Source organism: Silurus aristotelis (genome assembly GCF_946808225.1).
Source record: "Silurus aristotelis genome assembly, chromosome: 12".
In the NCBI taxonomy this organism is placed as follows: Eukaryota; Metazoa; Chordata; class Actinopteri; order Siluriformes; family Siluridae; genus Silurus; species Silurus aristotelis.
In genome coordinates this window covers 16,707,318-16,727,689 of record NC_139585.1, presented here as the reverse complement: position 1 = coordinate 16,727,689, position 20,372 = coordinate 16,707,318, and the positions used below count along the sequence as shown (strand labels likewise).

General features: G+C 37.1%; 1 protein-coding gene and 1 long non-coding RNA gene across 20 annotated transcripts in view; both read left to right on the top strand.

Moving 5' to 3' along the window:
• The window catches only part of cacna1g (calcium channel, voltage-dependent, T type, alpha 1G subunit), a 179,927-nt gene extending 166,790 nt beyond the window's left edge, over positions 1 to 13,137 (top strand). For 7 of the 19 annotated variants that reach the window (XM_083556200.1, XM_083556199.1, XM_083556198.1 and 4 more), the window contains 6 exons: positions 1,057 to 1,458; positions 4,367 to 4,510; positions 5,372 to 5,494; positions 8,580 to 8,772; positions 9,595 to 9,764; positions 11,642 to 13,137. In XM_083556200.1, coding sequence (XP_083412326.1) covers positions 1,057 to 1,458; positions 4,367 to 4,510; positions 5,372 to 5,494; positions 8,580 to 8,772; positions 9,595 to 9,764; positions 11,642 to 12,529 — 1,920 coding nt within the window. In that variant the 3' untranslated portion in view covers positions 12,530 to 13,137. Of the gene's footprint in view, positions 1 to 1,056; positions 1,459 to 4,366; positions 4,511 to 5,371; positions 5,495 to 8,579; positions 8,773 to 9,594; positions 9,765 to 9,932; positions 10,306 to 11,641 lie in introns of those variants that run through there. The other 12 variants (XM_083556190.1, XM_083556191.1, XM_083556189.1 and 9 more) reach the window with 6 other exon arrangements.
• A 1,595-nt stretch (positions 13,138 to 14,732) lies between these two features.
• LOC310734342 lies at positions 14,733 to 20,027 on the top strand. Its single transcript, XR_014536014.1, has 2 exons — positions 14,733 to 17,096; positions 17,287 to 20,027. It is a non-coding gene; the product is annotated as an uncharacterized lncRNA (long non-coding RNA).
• The last annotated feature ends 345 nt before the right edge of the window (positions 20,028 to 20,372 follow it).

Sequence of the window (20,372 nt, the reverse complement as noted above, 5' to 3'; positions counted from 1 at the left end):
TCACTAGTGTTCGTTCGTTCGTTCGTTTTCTCCCGCTTATCCGTATTTCGGGTCGCGGGGGCAGCAGTCTAAGCAGGCCCCCGCCTTCGACTGCTGCCCAATCCTCACAGCACCGTCCCTTACGGTCCCTCCTGCAGGTGGTGAGCCCACGGGAAGGCGGCCCTACGTCACTTCGACGTTACGGACCTTGATGTTTCCCTCGCAAGGGACCCCCGGAGCATAGAGGGTTAAGGGCCTTGCTCAAGGGCCCAAGGGTGGCAGCTTGGCGATACCGGGGCTTGAACCCCAGACCTTCCGATTGGCAACCCAGCGCCTTAACCGCTGGAGCCACCACTCCCCCATTTCACTAGTGTGTTCTGATAAATTGCATATAGAGTCAGTGGGTGATTTTAAAAAATAAAAAATAAATAAATATGTAAATGATGTCTATCCAGTTATTGATTCTTGTAAAAAACATTTAAATTTGTTTATGAACAGTGAGTTCACAGACAAATAAATCTTAATACATGAATGAAAAATTACCTATTAAGAATAATAGTTAATTAAAGATAATGTCTTAATAACATCACAAAATGTTTAATGCAATATAGTATGTACAGATATATGTCTGCACTGCTGAATATTTTATACTTTTATATTTTTTTATATACTAAATATATTGCACTGCTTTTATTTTTTGCAGTGTGAACAGTGTCATTGACAATGTGTAGAATATATTAAATCTACACTACAAAGTCCTTTACTTTTTTATGGCATTTTGAAACTTAAATGGTTTGGCTATACCTAACAAATACAAACATATTTAATATTGACCTTACTATCACTGTACTCTGTATCTACTCCAGCCATGTAAAAATTATTTTATTTAAATAGACACTGCATTCTGAAATGTTTAGGTTTATTCTCATATGTATTAAGGAAACTTGACAAAAGAAAAAAGATATGCTATTTTACACATTGTATAGACAGAACCGTTTTCATAATTGAGCTTGAAATGAATTATGGGGGTGTAGCCAGGTTTGCATGAAAACACAAGTGTCTGTTTGTACATTTCAGGACACGCTGCGAGACTGTGCTCATGACACAGGAACATGCTACAACACAGTAGTGTCTCCCATCTACTTTGTGTCCTTTGTGCTGACGGCTCAGTTTGTGTTAGTCAACGTTGTAATTGCCGTTCTCATGAAGCACCTGGAAGAGAGCAACAAAGAGGCAAAGGAGGAGGCAGAGCTAGAGGCAGAAATGGAGTTAGAGGCAGTTGGGGGTGATGAGGGGATGACTGGGGGACACATTTCCCCTCTGGCCCTGCGAGACATAGGTGGACCTGCAGGGTCCCGCTGGATCTCCAGAGATTCACAAGACAGAGGTTATCCCCCAGACAGCCCATCAGCAGCCATACGCAAAGACTCAACAGCACACAAGATGGACCAGCCTCAAGGGATAGAGCCTCTGTTACAGGTGAGTGGAACCAGCACTATATTATGTTGGTGGATCTATATGACTCTGTAGGCAGGACACTGACATTAACACAATTTGGCAGATATTAAGGGAGCTTTGCTTGCTCAGTATGGGCTGGCAGCTGTGCGTACTTGCACAGGGCCATTACCCAGTCAAGCCCAAGCCTGTGAATCACATGACACATAGAGAAGGGTCCAGTATACTGAAAAACATTGGCTAGGTTTTGAATGCTGAGCTAAGCCTCAAGCAGGGCACCATGTGAGATGTGACAGCTATAGAGAATGAGCAAGCTGACCATTGACTCTCATCATCTGTCTGGGGTACAGCACATTGCCAGCCGTTGAAAGAGACAGCAGCTCTCTCCCCATGTGCTAAGCCCTGCTTAGGAGGCATAAACTCATTGTCCTTTCCTAGTAGCGTTAATGACAATCTACATGAATGGACAAAAATACAGTAGATGTTACTATGAATGAGTTCATCTTTCACTCTGTCTCTGCTTTTTGAGCATCACATTTCAAGTTTAGTTCTTATTTGCTCTTATAATTCCCTTCACGCTTCTGGGAAGATGATTCACTAGATTTTGGAGTGTGCTTTTGGACATTTGTGGACATTTTTTTATCTTTCTTTTTTTTTTCTTTTAACAGCAACATCATTAATTGCTCCTAATATATCATTTCAGAGTTACTTTCATGTTGCTGGTATCCTGCCTCTTTCTCTATCTCTCTTTTTTAATTTGCTGATCAGCTGCAGTTCCTGGTTTTGTGCTGTCATTTAGAAATGGCCCTGCTGCTTCCCTTTTTAAATGCAAAGCAGCCAGAGGTCATTGTGGTGCCATGGGAAAGCACTGATACATCAGCTTGTTTTTGTTGTGCCTGGCTATTTCTAGAATGCCATTTTTTTAGTAAATGGTGACCTTCATATCATCATTTTTCTATCCCTCATTTCATGTTAGTTTAAATCAGTGTAGCACTTTCCTGCTGAGGTCTAGCTGGTTTGCATAAAGCCGTGGGTAGTCTCGATGGAGTTATTGTGCTCCCCAGTGGACATTTTGGGTAGTACAGGATAAGCAGAGATATCTCGGTTCAGGTGGAGTGAACACAAGAACCAATTTTTCTTTATTGCCTGAAATTATTGATACAATTGAGGTAAGGGTTCACTTTCTATTAAGTGGTTTATTTTTTTGAGTACCATGTATCTTTTAATTAAGGGTTTACTGTATGTTTAGTGTAGTATGTTCGTACATACTAATTGTTACACATCAAATATCATTAGATTAAAGAGGTCTTGAGAACCATCAGGACATTAATTACATATGTATAAGTCAACATGCTTATACTCACGTATTCTTATACTCATATTCTTGATTAGTGTTAATATGTATTTATATAGTTTATAATATATTATAGTTATTATTTGTTACTAACCTATGAATATTAGTTGGCACAGACAGAAAAACAACTTTATCTTGTTTTAAAAAATTCATAATTCATAATCTTACAAATTACAATTTAACAAACTTTTACATAATTCATACAAATACTGCATATCAATCTACCTTCAGATTTACAATAGTTTCTCTAACGTTTATGCATCCCTTACTCACACACATGCAGATGAACACAATCACTAAAAATGTTCCAGTTGTGTTCAGTTGTGCATTTAGTGCCATTCTGTTAAAAACTCTAGTTTCGTTTCATTCATTTAGTTTACAAATGAAAAGAAATTCATCTCTGGATTCTAATATCTGAAATGTCACTAGGAGTCAGAGTTAGTCTTTTTCACTATCCTATTAAGCTGAACTGGTAAAAAGACCTACCTCTGTTGTACAAGCCTTTATTGTGTCTCAAATCACATCCTTAGCCGTTCCAATCACAAAGAACGTTTGAATTTGAGAGGAAGGTCTGTTTTGCATAGCAGCCTTTTGGAATTTTTGGGATATTAAATACTTTTAAATGTAGATTCAGATGTCTGTTAAATGTTTGAGATGGAAGCCTATCAGCAGTCATGAAGACTGCAGAAATCCATTGAGAGACAGAGCTTGTTAGTATGTTTAATATTGCAGTGCATAAGAGCATAAAATAAATGGTACAGTTTTAACTGGTAACCAGATGGACTGGGATGTTTTGCCTCTGATGTGCCATCTTGTGGAAGTCACTGTTCATCATCCTGATGTACATAAGATACACAGCGAGTGTGTGAATAATGCCACTCGAATTGCTGCTGTTTCTGCACACCCATGCAAAATCATAGTGTCAGGCCTCGCATACACACACACACACACACACACACACACACACACACACACACACACACACACACACACACACACACATGCACACACCCTGGCAATAGACATATTTTACTGACATAATCAAATGTTACAAATGTAGAATAAGTGCAGTATGTTTTCTAATGCCAGTGAAATTACTATTCTGGTTACTATTCTGTAAAAAATATGGATAGTTTTGCACATTACCAATGTATATTTTACGGTGGTACATTATTTGTGTTCCATATTTGTGCTTTGTTATTGTAAATGTGAGACTTAAATTTAAGGAAAAGACTTGAATACAAGTCTTAAATTGACAGTTTGTGCATATGTAATCATTTCTCTGTACTAAAATCTGTAAATGAATCACACTGTAAAGTAAGGAAATGTAGGTGACCTTTATTCGTTAATATAAAAGGTTAAAATGACTGTATTCTGCTATCTTGGATCTCTAACCTCTATATGGCCTCTTAAACTGTTGTCTAAGAACTTCTCTCTTTTCCTTGCTTCTACTGTCTGTGCACTGTTGCTTTCACACTACCTCTCCTTTCCTCTGCCTGTGTCTGTGTCTCTGTCTACTCTCTTTTTCTTTCTTTTTCTGTTTTGTTTTTCTCTGTCTGCAAATGGCTGGGTCTGTAGAGGAGGCCTATGTTTGACTCGGTATCCCTGGTGATCCAGGGATCACTGGAAGGAGAGCTCAGCCTAATGGACAACCTTTCTGGCTCCATCTGCCACTACTACGCTCTGCCCCCTTTCCCCAGAAAGTACTGCAATGAGAAACAGGTCAATGGCTTCCCTGTGCACCCTGCTGCCTAACACCATGTTTTTTCTATCTCTTTCTGTCTCTGGCCTTTCTGTCTTTCTCTGTGACAACACTTGGGTTTGTGTTCACTGAGTAAAATGCATTTGCTTCTTGTCAATGAGAGGGACATGTTTTAATAAAAACAACATCAAAATATTGACTATTTATTGAAATATAAATATTGATAATTTTAGTTTAAAACATAAACTATTCTGTAAGCTGTTTTTTTTTTTTCTTTACAGCTTTTCACCTAAATGTCACATAATTTGGATCAATGAACTGGCTTGCTATAAAAATATGCTTTTGTACCACTTTGCAGAAAACTTTGGTAACTTTGCAAAATGTGTGATCTTAAAAGGCTTTTGATATAATTGCTGATTATTTAATGTCTTTAGATTGCATTTTCGGCCATTTGTTTCAGTAAGTCAGCTAAAACTATCTGTGCCAGTAAAGCACTGAATCTGCCTGACACAGCAGTTCGGCATTCTGGGAATCTCAGATGGGTAAAAAAGCCAATAACAGAAATCCTGCTTTACATAAATAGACATGTGACATATTGGGTTTTTTCATAATGATTTTTTTTTCTATTAAATTACAGTACTTTAATTCAATATTCAGTTTCTGTAAATGCAGTCAGAACTGTGCCAGTGTTTCTGCACTTGTGCTACATACTGCTTCTGCAAAAAAAATAGCCTACGTCAAACGACTGAAAATGGATCATTAGAAATGAATTCTTAATTCTGGCACAAGACGTTCCTGTGTGAGAGTGACGGTATGTGTCTCTAATTGAATGTGGCCAGATGGGCTCTGTTCTCACCCTGGCCTCATCTCTTCCTCTTTAGATCCCCCTAGCTGAGATGGAAGCTCTGTCTCTGGCATCGGAGAAATCCTGGTCCTTAGCTCTGACGGATGACTCTGTCCCTGATGATTTTAATCCCCTCTTACTAACCAGTCTGGAGTGCAATGTACTTAACAGTAGAGCAACGTTCATTCATCTTTGCGGGTTCTAGGTCTTTGCTTGTAGAGCTTCCAGTGAATTGCCCCCATCATAAAAGTTGTTGCAGCATTTTATAATGATGGGGAAAGTATTTGATGCTATTGTTTTAGTTGTTGAATATACTTCGAGTGCCTGTAACTTTGTATTTATGAACAAAAAAGTATACACAGTAATCCCTAGCTTTACCACGGTTCGAATCTCGCACCCCTGTTTTATGGTGGAATTGCATTTGTCGCATAATTATTTTGTTTAGCTGATTTTCCCGGTCTCTCGCGGATATGACGATAAACTAAAAAACTTATAGGGAATAGTTTTTATGGAGTTTTGTTGAAATAATGGAATTTAATAATAAAAATATAATGATTAATTATAAAATAAAGTAATACAGTACAGTGTTGTATACATAAAATAGCGTTTTTGGGGTGCCGTCTATTTATAGCGGTTTTTCGTTTATCGCGGGCGGTTTTGGAACGTAATCACCAAACGGCAGATTACTGTGTTCACAATTATAAAAAAAAATATATGTTTAAAACATTTTACCTGATTGGAAAAATTAAAAGCTGCTGTTCGTATTTACAGTTTCAAAACATCTATGGTCTTCTTAGTACAGATGCCCCCATTAGGGGTCTCCACAGCAGCTCATCAGTCTCTATGCTACTCTGTCCTTTACATCTGCCTCTTTCAAATTAGCCACCTGCATGTCTTCCCTCATCACATCCATAAACCTCCTCCTTGGTCTTCCTATTTTCCTCTCTCTTGTTGGCTCCATCCTCAGCATTCTCCTACCAATATACCCTGTGTCCCTCCTCTGCACATTCTCAGTCTCACCTCCCTCACCTTGTCTCCAAAACGTCCTACATGCGCTGTCCCTCGTCACTCTCAACGAAAACCCCAACATCTTCAGCTCTGCTACCTCCAGCTCCACCTCCTGTCTTTTACTCAATGCCACTGTCTCTAAACATTGTCATCCACAACATCGCAGGTCTCACCACAGTCCTATAAACTTTCCCTTTCACTCTCTCAGACCCTCTTCTATCACAAATCATTCCTGTCACTCTTCTCCACCCACTCCACCATGCCTGCACTCTTTTCTTCACTTCTCTAACACACTCTTCATTACTTTGCACTGTTGACCCCAGGTACCTGAACTCCTCCACCTTCTCCACCTCTTCTCCCTGCAACCACACCACTCCACTGCCCTCCCTCTCATTCACACACATGTACTCTGTCCTACCCCTACTGACTTTCATTCAAAACATCAATGGTATGAAGTTATAAATAAAACAAGCAAAAATAACCTCACATTATAAAATAAAGATGATTTGCCAAGAGGATTTGAACTCCAAAGCAGCAAAAAAAAAAATCACTTTATATCAAAACATTTATGGTATGAAGTTATTTATTCAGTTCCGCTTGGCAAATCATCTTTATTTTATAATGTGAGGTTATTTTTATTTGTATTGATAAATATTAACAGATCACTTGGCTTGCATCTGCATGATTCTATGCATTGAGGTGCTGCCACGTGATTGATTGATTGATTGATTGATTGATTGATTGATTGGTCGGTTAGGTAACTGCATAAATGAGCAGGTGTAAAGCTATTCCTGTTAAAGTGGGCATTGAGTGTATGCACTGGAAGTATATTAAATAACAAAAACAATACTGTGTAAATACCAATTCTCCCCTCCCTATGTATGAGATGATTCAGGAAATTAACTTTTAAAAGACGGGACAGAGACAGATTTTATCATTCAGAAATCCTATGTCCAGGTGTCTTTGTATTCAACTTCTGTTATTCAATTATGCATGTGTAGAGTTTTTCAGTTGTGTCGAGACTATGTCTATTAATGTCAAAGAACAATTTTTAACAATACATTTAGCCTAGATTTAGCATAGAAGCAAAATGAACTAAAAAAAAAAACACTTTATGAATTGGCAAATTTGACAAAGAAGTCTAAATAACTGATAATAGACTGAAAGTGGTTTTGGGGGGTTTGGGGATTGTAAGGGTTTGTGAAACATAGCTACTGTAAGGTTCTGTAATTAAATTGTGTTACATAATTAAGTCACATTTATACAAATTACAAATCAACAAATCAGTAATAATTTAATCAAATTTGTCAAGTAATAATTTGCTCAAAACGATATTTAATATCACGCTTGAGTGGTATTCCATAACTCCATTAACATATTTATAACCCAAAGCATATTTCAGGGTGAAACATTTCGTAACACATCAGGATATTAGTAGTCTTTTCCAAAAAAGAACCTTTTTTAAACAGGAAGTGGACTTTTTATCGGTATAGTCTATAAAATGATTGGTCTTGAGAATATTCAATTGGTCTTGCCGTGGTTGGTTTAAAATACTTACATTTTGACTGGAAGCTCTTGAGATTCCTAAGCACCCGCTCAGCTCTTGCTCGTTTTTTTTCCCCTTCTGGCCATGTCCCACCAGCCCAGTCTGTGTCTAGTCCAGTAGAGTAGTTCTGCTCCCTGCTACTTTCCTGACATCTCGACTTTGTCTTACATTGGGTGGTTCTGTCACTATCATTTTTGTGTGTCAGTATACGTGTATTATTATGTTCAAGTTCCATGGTTCTATCATAGCTTTGTATTTGTCTTGACTTGTATTTTGTAATCATGTTTCTCCACAACACCATGTTCCTGAATTTATTTAAAAAAGCATACGGGTTGGCTTCTCATTCTGCTAGCTACAGTAGTAAAGGCTCTAGATGTGGCTTTTCAAGGGAGGAGCCTGACAGGAATTATTACCCAATAACACATTTCTAATTTGGGGGAAAACAAACAAACAAATGTACACATTGCCATCCACATAGAAGACAACAGTAAACAGCATAAAGCTAATATCGATTACAACTGGTTATAAAGCTCAGGCTCCTCCTTATAGCCAGTGTACCTTTTCATTTCAGTGTGCTAACCTGTCCTGTAGGTACTGTGTATATGTTTGTAAGGGCGGTGCACCGGTTCTCATATCCCTGACTCGAACTTGCTGTACAGCTCTGTTTACGAAGCTTTCCTCTGCCCATCAGAATGAAGATCCTCCCAAACCCTCAACAAAGTCTGGGCAGCAACATGAAAGTCTGGAAGAGCACCTGCTATGCGTGAAGAAGACTTCAGTGGGGCGTGCACACTCTTTACCCAATGACAGCTACATGTTCCTGCCTCACCAGCCCATCCCATCCTCAACAAACCTCATGACCTCAGCGCAGCAGATTCAGTCAGGTGCAGCACAAGCACAGCTAACCAAGCCAATACTTACCATAGAACACTACCACAAGATAGCATTCATTTAAATCAAAAGCTAAATAGTGCTAGCTGGCTGCTAATGATGAATTACATCGTTTCATTGTAAATGAAGTGAAGTGTTCACTGTACAGACATATATATTATAGCTACGTATATGACATGAATACTTCAGACAGTTTGGTGTTGTTTATACTACACATGCAACTAGCATTTAAATCATCTCATTTTTAAAAAACTAGTGTGTCAGTAAACATTCTGAAAACTTGTGACATTGTTCCTCCAAGAAATCATCACAGAAATGTAGCATATTAAAGAAATTAAGACAATACAAAATGTGCATTTGAATGGCAATAAGTACCTTCTTCTTCCTATAAAAAGATTTTGACTGATGACCATACTCTGCATGGTCTAGAGATGTGCATCAGGACTGCGGTGTAAAGCATATTGGATACATTGTGATGCTCATGCAGCTCCGTGTTTCATGTTTACTGTGTTTACTGTGTTACAGCTAAGGCATTTACTTTATGCTGGTCAGAGCCACTGTGATTTAAATAATTTATTTCTTGATATTTTGAGTAAATAGGACTAGGTTCATTATAAATATTTTCATCGAATGTGTTAGCAAAAGACACAAGTGAGAATAAATAATTAATCAATCTCATAACACACGTCTCAAATATGAATATGTATTTTTATTATTTTTTTTTTTTTTCAGAAATTCAGGTCTTCATTTCGCCATAACGATGATATTTGTTCCATATTTGTCACATAACATGACAGGTTCATTTCTATTCACAGGCTCTATAGGCTCTGTACAGTCTCAGACAGAGGAGCCCGCACAGCACCTGACTGTACCTACAGACCTCTTTCGGCCTATCAGCCCTCATAGCCTGTCTGACTCAGAGTGTATTCCCCGAATCCCACCCCCTCGACGGGGACACCCATTGTCCCGCACCCTGCGCCGACAGGTGAGCTCTATCCACACATTTCACGTGACAAATTTACAGATTTCTCTTAAAAGACTCAATGACTGTGCTACATCAGCGTTTTTTTATGAATTCCTTCTCTGCACCTGCTACTTAAATGTTTCTTGTCTTTGTATTCTCTGTCTTCTATCTTCTGTCTGTTTTATGTAGTGTAGTTGGAGACTTTATTTAGGCTGACACCTCTGCATGACAGACCTGTCCTCTGGTCTAGTCTATTGCCACTCATATTTCTTCCTCAATTCTCTTCTCCCTCCCCTTCTTTTCTTCTTGTGCCCTGTGTATCCACTAATGTGACTAATCCTGATCAGATCAGCATGGTACAGCACACACAACACACCAGCCTGCTCCTGAGACACAGATACTCTTGCTGCTGAGAGAGCTTGAGTGGTAGCCTCCAGCATCTTTCACATTTGTTTTTGCCTACCTGTATCCTGACTGATTCCATAATGCCCTTTTCCCTTCCTAAAGTCTTATCATCATCCCCATGCCCCACTACATTTGACCAGTGCTACTCTAAGGGACAAAATTCGAAGGGTTAAGATCAGGTATCAACTTTTATTTAAAGCGTTTATATTTCCAACCAGAAAAAGTGTGTCCCATTTTCTCAACTCCAGGGTTCCCATTTAAATTCCTGAACTCTGTTTACTGATCTATATGAAGTTTCACATATTCTTCTTGCATTCATATGGGTTTCCTTCAGGTTCTGCATTACATTTCCACTTTCAGTACACAAGTGGATTGGGTGTGGATATGGTTTGGCTTTGTTAAAGTGCACAAAAATTAATCATGTGTGTGTGAAAGTGGATGTACATGAAGCCCTGTGATTAACTCGACCTTTTCTGGACACATTCCTGCTTAATACCCAGTGTTCATGGGATAGACTCCAGAATATTAGAATTAAGAAAGAATGAACTTTAACAAGTTTACATTTTATCATTACCTCGTTACCTAGTTTCTAATGCTTATTTAATTTGTAGAGCCATTTAACATCTTGCCATTTCACTCAGGAAGTGTATTTAAGCAATTGCACTTAAGCTCCAGCAAGTGCCTACAAAAATTAATATCAGTATCTAGTGGACACTAGATGGCAGTGATGTCTAGATTATGCTGTACTGCTTTAGAAACATTAGGGTGGTAGTACACACACACATTTATTGCTTGAATCTGCTTGATCTTTAGCCCTTCTTTGGAATTCACTACCACCACATTTCTCTTACTGGGCTTGTGAGCAGAAGGTACCCTTATAGCCAACTGATTCAAAGCTTGACCTCTGCACATAGCCCTTTCTGAAGAAATGGGGTTGTTTTGTTGTCTCTTACAGTAAAGCCCAGTGGCTCAGAGTGCAGTCTGCCAAACAGAATAAATAGAATTTGCTTAAGGGCCCCTGCCCTAATTCAGAAGTGCTATTTGTATCATCAGTTGTTCCACTTAATGACATCTATATCCTATGTATTTCAATTAAAAAACACAAATCGGCAGATGTGTAATGAATTGAGAAAGAGAAGGGAGAAATAAGAGAAAAGGGCAGATATTGATGTTGCAATCTCTGCCTTGCACTGAACATTTTGATCTAGTCAAAAGTGCACATACCAGTTTCAAAGCATTATTGCTACAATAAAAGAGAAAGGATGCTCAAATACTACAAAATATTGCATATTTTCTATCTACTTCTATATTTGCAAGAGCACAGAATAGATTCTTGACTTGCACATGGTGAACTCTACTCTAAACCCACTGCTCATTTTTCCCAGCTCCAGTCTCATTTTAACAATCTTTTTTTCTCATCTTATCATGCCTTAAACACTCTCCCACGTTCCCTTCCTTCTCACTTCCTCCTCTCCAACCCCTGCTTTCCTCAGGTGGCAGTGAGCACTGACTCTCAGGAGGCCTTGTGCACAAAAGGGGGGGAGAATGAGGTCCCCAAGGGGTTTGGTGATCTCTCCACTCCTCCCACTACATTCCCAGCACTGCAGCAGTTTCCCCAACCGTCACTCTTCCTCGTTCCTGCAACTCCAGGTGCCTCTCCCAAACCAATGCGTGGCAGTGTGCACACGCAGCACAACCCCCATGATCAGTACAACATCTGCTCCAGACACCAGTGCTCTCCCCCTGCGGACGATAAACCTGCTGATGAGGACTCAGTGGATCAGGAGGTGTCTCAGATAATCCGATCAGGATTTGAAGATCACAGAGGTCAGGACTGCATTAGAGGAGGTGGAATTGGGGGAGGGCTGTGTGAAGGCCATGGCCCATCTCTTAAGCAGTTGAAGAAATACCACAGTGCGGACGTGCAGAGTAGGCGGGCACCAGTACAACTGCCCCGGCCCTTTTCCTGGCTTGATGACCCACGGCGCCACTCTATTGAGGTGTGTCCTTCGGGGGAGAGCAGCCCCCAAAGAAGCTCAGTGTCCTCTGGTTTTGTATCACGTGCAGACAGTTTACAACAGCCCTCGCCCCGGACCCGCAAGAAGAAGAAGATGAGCCCTCCTTGCATCTCTGTGGATCCTCCAGAAGGACTGGTGCTTCCAAGGGACTTCCAGCTAGCGTTGGACTCTGGGATAGGCACAGTGCCACCCTCTCTTCCCAGCAGGGACACCTGCCTGAGAAGGAGAGCACCCTCCAGTGAATCTAAGGACTCATTCGATTTGGGTGGAGGAGGAGATGGGTTGTCCCAAGAGGGGGTTTCTATCCCCAAGCTATTAACTCTGCCCAACTTCTCTTTTGAAAAAACAAGCTCTGAGCACTGAACATGTACACACACAAAATGCACTAAAGTTGCATACAAATTCATATATGCCCATGCATAAATAGGACAATGCCCTCTGTGTGTTTATGCCAGTGATAATAGTAATAATAGCATAGAGAGTTATAGTGTAAAACACAACAATGGTAAATAACCAATGATCATGATGAATAGTGACCATTTCTTGTTTTTGTTCTGTACTGCCAAAAAGAAAACAAAACGACACTGTAATAAGGACAAACCTGGCTATTAACAAAACTGTATCTCTTCCATCATGCCAGCAGGTTTTTGCTGGAAATCCTATGACCTCCAATAGAACGTTGTTCTTGAGGCCCACACAGGGCTCCTTCTGGCTGTTTTGGAGACTTTTTAGCACAGCTCTTTTTTCCTTAAGAGCAGTGGTAAAGGTACAAAGCAATATGAACGTTTTAGAGACACTATTTTCTTAAATTATTGGGCCATAGTATTTGTACAGGATGTAGATATTTTTAATTTCAATATATTTTTATTTGTGTCCCTTTGTGACTTTTCAATGTTTAAATTGTTTGCGGTTTTGGTTTATATTTTCACCATAGGATATTTTTAGCTTTAGGGAGGATTTAAAAAAGAAAAGAAGAAGAAGAGGAAAGATTTTTTTCATCCAAGATCCATGCATTTGTATTAATAATGTTAATCATATATATATATATATATATATATATATATATATATATATATATATATATATATATATATATATATATATATATATATATACATACAAAAAGCAAATAATCTTGGTGGGTTGAATAATCAGCCTTATTTATGTTTGATGCCCTGAAATGCATTACTGTCAACAACATGGCACAGCCTCATTACTTGCCCATTCATCAAAAAGCAAACACTATGTGCGGCCATCTGTTTATTTACATGTATGAACCCTGTGACATTGACATGTGATATTGGCATACATGCATTTAGTTCTGTAGTCACTTTTTTTAAAGAAATGTACAATTCACCTTTATTAGGCAAAATACATTTCAATACCAAAATAATATCCAAACCTTCTGTTTTATTGGGGTTTTTTTTCATCAGCCTTCAGAAAGTGAAACATTTGTTAAACCTGTTGACGTATTCTTCTACTTTGCAGGTTAAAATTAATCCTATTTTATTTATTTTTTATAATGTTTTTTTTTATTATTATTCTGTTTTACTTCATGTTTTGATTTCCTCTAACTCTTGGGGAAGTTGCACACCCTTAAATAATAGCTAAAATTTCTAAATAACAGGAAGTCAGTTGGTTACCTCCTACAATTATTCTGTTTATACAATGAGCAGTTGAGGGTTAAGGGCCTTGCTCAAGGGCCAAGTAGTGGTTCCTTTTGACCTTCCAATCAGAAACCCAATATGTGAACCACTAAGCTACCAGGTAAGTGATAAATACTCTAAGCAGTATTTGAGTAAACAGTGTCAGTGTGAGACAGTGCAGGAGGGTTTTAAACAGATTATTTTTTCACATGCAAATGCTAAACATTTTTTCATTGTGGTTTTAAATACCTTGTCCAAGTGGCTGACATCAGAGACACTAAGCCATTATGATTCAGTAGCTTTGACAGCACATCCCTGCTCCATTCATGATATTTTACTGTGCCAAAAGAAATACATAAATAGCAGTTTATCGCCTGCATCTTTGGCCTTTAAAAACATTTGACTGTGATAGTGAAATATGAAGCTGTTTCCTAACATTGTATGTTGAGATTTTCATTTAATATCTTCTGTTTACATTGTGCTTGTCTTATCAAGTTAGAACTCTACTGTGTAGAACACCATACTGTTTATTGTGTGTATGGTGGACTGGGAAAACGTCTTTTGACAAACAGACAAAAGTCATGTCGTGAGCAAAACTTTTTTACTTTCTTTTAATGGAAAGTCATAATACACTAGAATACCAAAAGTTTGTGACACCTAACCAAATCACATTCATATATATTTTTAAACATCCCACTACTGATTTAGTTGCCCATTAGCTTCTTGATCTACGTCCACCCTTCTGAGAAGCTTTTCCACTCAATTTCACAAACCACGCCTGTGTGGATTTGTTCATTCAACAAGAGCATTAGCAAGTTTGGGTACTGCTGTTGGATGAGGAGGCCTGGGGCACATTTAAGGATTTAGTTAATCACAAAGGTGTCCACATACAGTACATTTTGGCCATATACAGTACATTTGGCCATATAGCTATTTCCAGAACAACATGGAAATATATTTATTTACTTTTTATTCTTGCCTAAGCTTTCTTCCTGCACATGTCCTGCTGGGTAGGGAGCCAGTATAACTCCAACACTCTCAATAACAACCAAGCAGTCTTAAAACATCTGAAACCTTGATATGTGTGCTTTATTTACAATTAATGAAAGGCTTAAAACAATTTGCTGGATAGCTGCATGCCATATTGAAAGGGGCATAAGACTGTAATCAGATCCTGACTGGTAAACTCTGTCTAATGCTTATGCACCACAATCTGCAAAATAATTCTTTCTTCTTCTTTTAAATTAGATTTCTCTCCTTTTACCTTTGGGATGTACCAAACATTAAATGCTAGACCTTTTTTATGATCAGAAAAACCTATAAATGTTTATAGAAGAAAAAGTCATAGTGTAAGCACATGCCAGCACACACATGTCCAGCATTTTAACCCTTCATGTGGTATTACATGGTTTAAATTGCATTGCTGAACATTACAAAAAAGCTTTTTCCAATACCCTGTTATTATGCTACTCCATAGTCTAGATTAAAATATGAATTTGTGATTGGAGTCAATTCAAGATCATTTCACTGTTAATAATAAGATAATATTTGAACATAAACAAAGCTAGGAATTTCTTGCATTACATCCAATTTCTTAGCAGTTCGATATGGAATTTGGGATTCACACGATTTGCTTGAGTTCATTTAAGCAGCGGCATACCGTAGTTATTTCATCGTTGTGACGATTGCTTGCCACATTAGAAAAGGAAAGGAAATATTCTCTGCTTTCAAGGAAATTGTTCTCTTGCTATCAGATCTTTATAAGAATGCATGAGGAAATCCTTATCAAATTTAGATGAGAATCTCTTTTTGGAATAGAATATGTTTTGCTAAATTCTTTTGCATTCATTTTAGGTGAATTGATTATTTCATAACATTTCAAAGGTTTTGATAAATTTTCATTTCTGTGTGTGCATGATTGTGATCTTAATGTTATACAGATTTGCTTGGTTTATTATTCCAGCAGAGCGCAGACCATTGAGTTCTGATAAACGCAGAGAAATTTCACAGATGATCCTCTCATTCGATGCATTTTTATAAAAATTAGCCATTCAGCCATCAAATAGATTCTTGTATTAAATAATAGGACATTATGGATTATGTTGAATTTGATGTTCAATTCACTTCTATTTAATATAGATGTTACACTTATGGGTTGAGAAGACAATGAGGAAATGAAAGGCAGGCTTGGGAACAACTTAAAAGGGCTATTTATTTTTCTTTTCTGTTCTATGTGAGTGCTTTTTAATGCTTTTTGACTTACAGTCTCTAGACTCAAACACAAACACACGTATATGCACAAAGCTCAGCTCTCGCTGCTCACTTCCTTGTGGCTTTCTCCATTTGTCTTCTTGCCATCTCTCACTGAAATGCTGAACCACAGGCACACACTCATCAATAACGCTTATTCCTATGAATGCAACCCATTCACAAAACTGTGCTTGACCATGCCTCTGCACCATAATAGCACTTTTAATAACTAATATTGTCAGAAAGCAGCTTTACAGAAAGCTGGATATGAATTGAGATTTATAATGAGCAAACAGAGATGACAGTGGTCAGGATAAAACATGTCTAATGACATTAAAAAAATAAACCATAGAGACACAAAGAGTATCCCAGCCTCCTCTGGGTGACAGCAGATTATTATATTATGATGATGAATAATGACCCATCACTCATCCACAGCTGTACTACAAACAGGATTAAGTAAAATGATTACAGAAAGTGTTTATAGCTTAGTAGAAATATGAAACCTATGGTATTACAGAAGAAGTTTATTGCCTCAAATATTTAAAGAAATGCCTTTCTCTGATAACCTGGGTTTCATAAAAATCTTTGAAATAATATGTACACAATTATTTTCAGTTATTTCTGAGACCTGATTTATTTAATAGAGAATATCGTATTACACAGGTAATCAATAGCCTTGATAATAAGCTATTTCAATGATGATATTAAGCTTATTCATGCCCAAGTCTGTTTTAAAGATGAAAATAAATGCTTGAACCTTCACAGGACATTGATAAGACACTGTTTGAAGTGCATTACATAAGGATTGGTTTAAATTTGCATGAAAAATGTTTTAGAAGAGTTGCTTGATTGTCTTCTGAAAACATGACAATTATGTGCCATAAATCAAAGTGACATTTTAGTCAATCTGAAATGATCCTCACTGTTTATTTTAATTATTATTATTATTAACACTGTTTTTTTCATCTTGAAATTTTCTGAACCATGAAAAACCCAGTCAACTGCATAGGAATCTATAAAAGCATTTGTGAGTTGAATGTTCATTTTGCTTTCCATTGATATCACAAGTGTTTCACATTTGACAAAAGCGTTTGTAAAAAGTTGGAATAAGTAAAGATGAAACCAAAGGTACAGTCAGATCATTCCCTCCTCCAATCCTGGAAAACAGCTTGAGAAAAAGGTACAGATGTACCTAAAAGTCTACTTAGGTCCACTTGACAGTCTTCATCTCTTCACTTCAGCTTTCAGTGAAAAATATCAATGGGCTTTTGGCTCACAATAAGCTTTTGAATCAAAACAAAAACAAAGGATGGATTGCCACATCATTCAAATTTCGCATTGTTGTGATGTAGGACAACAACAAAGAGAACGCTTTCAAAGACCAAAACTAAAAGCTATTGTTTACTTCGTTTTCCAGGAAGTTATTTACCTGAATCCGGACCCTTTAGGAGGTCTACTCTTTTTGGCCAGCTCACAGATGACACCGTGTTTTCATTAGAGATGTACGGCTTGCACACTAAAAAACGCTGTGACAGATCATTTCTCCATAGTAGACTGATAAGTAGAACTGCACGCCCCAGCACATCATGTAATTAGAGTCTTGAAAAGCAACGACCCAGGGGTTAAATACCTGTTACAAACACTCACGATTTTGCAGGCTGAATAATAAACTGTTTGGCACAAATCAATGGAGTCAACAAGAATAAATGTTCTTTCAATCATTGTTCATTTTGTTGACAAATTCGAAGATTAAAAATACTTGCAACACGTGTGTTACACTGACAAAAACTAAATGATGATAATCCGAATTCAATATTCAAAATATATGATAAAATTAAAAAGGGTAATAATGTAGCTGTAATTATCCTTAATAAAAGTTACATTAGCTACAATGAATTATGCAGTGAAAACATGCCTTTTCTGTGGTGTGTTTCATTAAAGCTCATATATAATTTTATTTATTATAATACATCAGCTGTGTTAGCAATAGCTAGCAATTGATCAATGATAATCCACTAGGCATTACATAAAAGTAAAATACCAATGAAGGTCCTGTTGTTATTCAGAATTTTTATTTAGACAGGTAAAGGAAAAAGGCATTAATAAGTCTCTTATGGCAATGTGCATTTCGGCAGGTATTTAAGATTGCGCTGCAATTTTTGCATTTGTGATTTTGTTTAGGGAGTTAAAAAAAATTGTAAAAACTGAATTTTAAAAATATCCAAAGTTTTCATTTAGGACTAAAACCATTTAGAGAGAAATAGCTGTGTTTTATTATATTCTTTTCACTAACAATTACCAAATATGACTACAATGTACTTTGAACAAAAGTCTAAATCCCCCAAACTAAATTCAAACCTACATCTAAAGCCAAGTTTCAGTAAAACTGTTGAAAGAGCTATTTGTTGGTCTATTCAAAATGTTGTTAATGCACATAAGGTAATGAAGATGGATCCAGAGCTGAAGTGAAGCAGTCTAACACAAAGAATCCATAAAGGTGTCTTCAAAGGGAATCTTAAATAAAGAAAACTGTAAAGGTGATATTGTGCTACTGTATTAATGGAAGCATTTGCATAATTGAAAATTGCTTTATGTTGCATATGTTTTATAGACTTCAAATATTTCTTCTTAAAATAAACATTCTTTGTGTTTTTCATTATTGTTTTCCTATTTTTGTATCCATTTCAAAAGTCACAGTATGTTTTTTTAGGTGCATGTTTAAAAGAATTGTAATGGATGGTGCCAATATAACATGTAATATGCATACTTGGAATTCAACTGACAAATGTGCAATGTTTTGTAGGGAATAAGCCCGGAAGGAGATTTTTTGCATTAGTGTGCCATGATTAAAAATAAATATTATAAAAATATAAACAGACAAACAAACATCCCAGCAATCTGTTATGCCTTGATTTATTGTCAATATTCTGCCAGAGCTATTACAGAGCTATTACATGCTGCTTGGATGCTCTGCCTAGTCCCCTGTTTAAAACATGACTTCATTGTTTAGTATTATCAGTTACTTTGTTAGTTGATTGTGGTACACAAAACACATGTCCTGCTGGACCTGACTGCTTTTTACACCGTATCCCTTATCACTACAGTTTGGATTAGATCTTATCTCCTAGACAGTACCTCGTAAATTGTACATTGTACTGAGGTTCAGCTGTCAGCTTGTTGCCGTTTATTACATTCACGCTTTCCTTCAGTAATCGGACAGCATGATTTGCAATTCTACTACTATGCTGTTAATACAGAAAGGCAAATACTTACACTTTCAAAATATATCTGCTCTCACTCAAGTTGTTTGCTTTTTCTGGCTATGATGTTTAAAAAAATTAACAAGAGGTTGCATCCCTAGTCCGCTAAGGAAAACCAAACATCTTTTACTTACAAATACTGACTTTTATTGCATTCCTTTACATTCTAAAAATCCTGGCATCCTTTTATACTCCTTGCTGTCATTTTTTATCTTAAAAACATTATCCCCCACTTAACAACTCTAAAGCTGTGAAACTATGTTGTTTGTTACTTACAAACTGTTCGATACCCGACTCATCGTGTAGTAATGTCTGAGGTAATGGCTAGTTTATTATAAACTAAGATGTACAGTACTAATCAGGAACTAATAATGTGCAAAATGCAAGTAAAGCTGGAGTCATGATGATTATTTGTTATTTAGGGCCTTAACTACAGTGGTAATCGATGCATTAATTAGCACCTATAGATAAACTTAAACAAATATACTCAAACATTAAACGAGGAGTACACAAACATAATTTGATCTGAACGACCCTGATATGAATAAAAAAATGCATAATTTCTTTAATTTTGACATAACATCTGCAGCTGTGGTGCAGTTTATATTCGGTTGCTACAGTGCTACAATTACATATCGCTTTTTCCAGTCAATGCAAATGTACTATGTGGAAAATAAAACACTAATAAGTATAACAAACTAATAACATGTGTTTTGTGTTTTTCCTGTGCATGCTGAATAAATGAAATTTGCAGCACATAAATACTAATTGAGTGCCAGGCCATTTTAAAGGTGCCATGAAGTGATGAATTTTCCCGATATATACCTTATTGTACTTTTTATAACTCAAAATTTCCTCTTCAGCCATAAAAACCTTTATTGCTTTTAATCTGCAAAAACAACTTATGTTGAAATCACCACCATCATAACATTAGGATGTGGTGTTTATTTGAATATCCACACCCACACAACATATGTAATCATTGATATAGGATTTCTCCTCTTTATGCAAAAAAACTGTTTTACATTACATTTTATTGGAAAGTTT